The 2038-nt window shown below is 59.9% G+C and overlaps 1 protein-coding gene across 1 annotated transcript; it reads left to right on the top strand.

The window, feature by feature from the left end:
- Positions 1-4: 4 nt before the first annotated feature.
- On the top strand, positions 5-1842 carry LOC104271702 (beta-crystallin A2-like; the record flags this gene model as incomplete). Its single annotated transcript, XM_009866450.1, is given in 3 exon segments — positions 5-99; positions 520-661; positions 1696-1842. Coding segments are annotated over 3 exon segments (384 nt in total), but the record flags the coding sequence as incomplete, so codon positions are not given.
- Between the last annotated feature and the right edge of the window lie 196 nt (positions 1843-2038).

The following is a 2038-nucleotide window of genomic DNA, read 5'->3' as shown; positions in this document are numbered from 1 at the left end:
GAGCTTCCAGGGCAAGCGCTGCGAGTTCCTCATGGAGTGCCCCAGCATCATGGAGCGCGGCTTCCGCAAGATCCGCTCCATCAAGGTGGAGTCTGGCCCGTAAGTGCCCCGGCAGCCCCGCGGCCCCTTGGCGCACCCCGCTCCAGCAAACCTGCTGCTCCCAGGGGACTGTTGGGAGGTGCCGGGGAGCCAGGACACCCAGGTCCTTCCTCAGCTCCAACAGCCTCATCGTGCAACCTCCCTCCCTGCATTCCTTGCATGGTGCCTCAGTTTCCCCATATGCAAAGCAGGGAGATCCTGCCAAGCTGAGGCGTGGGTCAGAGGCAACGATGTGGCCCTGGGGAGAGGAGCCCCACTCTCAAAAGGGACACTTGCTGCTAGCAAGAACCCTGACTTCTGTGACAGACTCATACACTGCCAGGACGTCTCTGTCCCTTGCCAGGATGGAGAAGCTGGCACTGGGCTGAGCCTGGGGGCTGCGCCGCATGTCCCTGAGGGCTTTCCTCCTCTCCCCTCCAGCTGGGTGGGCTTCGAGTACCCCGAGTACCAGGGGCAGCAGTTTATCCTGGAAAAGGGTGACTATCCCCGGTGGGAGGCATGGAGTGGGAACAGCGGCTACAGGACCGAGCACCTCCTCTCCTTCCGGCCCATCAAGTGCGCGGTGAGTTGGGGACAGCACGGTGGGGGGGAGCATGATCGGGACAAGCAGAGCATCCCCTCCATAGCCCAGCATGGAGGGAGATGAGGGACAGACAGGAGAACTGTTATGTGGGACATGGGATGGAGGCATGAGGTGCACCATGGGGTGGAAATGTGGCTGCTCCTGCTGGCTCCCACTTCCCAACAAGGATCCTGGGCTGCTCTTTAGGGCTAAAAATTAGCCTGAAACACTGTCCCAGCTCCTGCTTTGTGCATGGGAGTGCCACCTTCCAGTCTGGGGTCCCCAGGCCTTGTCCCCCCACCCTAGATACCCGGAGGTGGGTTGAGCAGAGAGGAACCGGCAGGACTGCAGGGATGTTGGGGTGCGGGGTTCATCCCCCTCCCTCCTGGGGTACCCGAGCCAAACCCAGGCAGATGCAGCTTCTATCGCTCCATCTGCAGAGACGCTGGTGTTCGCAATAGCGGCACGTCTGCGCCTCCGAGCGGGGGGTCCCCCCCCAACTTTTAATAATCACCAGGCAGATATGCTTGGGCTTTAATAAAGGGGATGTGATAAGATCACTCCTTACTGGCAGGACTGCTCCTCGGTGCAGATAGATGCGTGTGGGGGCTGGGCACAGGGGACAGTGCCGCATCGCTCAGTGTCCCAGAAATTAACTCCTCGGTGTCCAGCACCCAGCAAAGCCCCATGGAGTCGGGGGAGGGGGGACACTCTGCTCTCAGCAGCCTGCCTTGCCTTCCAACCTTGGCCTGGGCGAGGATCCTAACGGCAGGAGCCCGTGTGGGTGCAATGTTTGTGGCCGCTGTCACCCTCATCTGCAGCTGTGCTTTGGGACATGGGAGCAGCATCCTCTGGGCAGCTCTGGGGTGTCCTGGTGAGGGGGTACCAGGCTGAAGGACATCCACATGCCTTGCATCAAAGGCGTGACCCTAGACCTCCCACAGTACCTCGGTGCATGTCACCTTGATGCCACATCCCCTATCCCTGAGCAAGCCATCTTGTCCCTGCTGACCCTCAGCTCTGTCCCTCTGCAGAACCACAACGACAGCAAAGTCATCCTCTATGAAGCAGAGAACTTCCAGGGGCACAAGTTTGAGCTGAGTGACGACTACCCCTCGCTGCAGGCCATGGGCTGGGGTAACAAGGAGGTGGCATCCATCAAAGTTAACGCTGGAGCGTGAGTCTCACTGGTGGGGAGGGGGATGGTGGGGGCTGAGAACAGGAATTTGGCAAGCACATCCCTCCTGCATAGCGCCAGGGATGGGGAAGGGGATCCTCAAAAAGAAGGAGTGCTTGCCTACTCTTCTTCCTTTGAAAATCCAAGCTGTGGGGTGTTTTCTGTCCCTCTCAGGGCAAGCACAAGGATGGGATGGGATG

Source organism: Apaloderma vittatum, unplaced genomic scaffold (genome assembly GCF_000703405.1).
Source record: "Apaloderma vittatum isolate BGI_N311 unplaced genomic scaffold, ASM70340v1 scaffold41363, whole genome shotgun sequence".
NCBI classification, from domain to species: Eukaryota; Metazoa; Chordata; class Aves; order Trogoniformes; family Trogonidae; genus Apaloderma; species Apaloderma vittatum.
The sequence above is the reverse complement of the archived record's forward strand: the minus strand, read 5'-3'. Positions and strand labels throughout refer to the sequence as shown.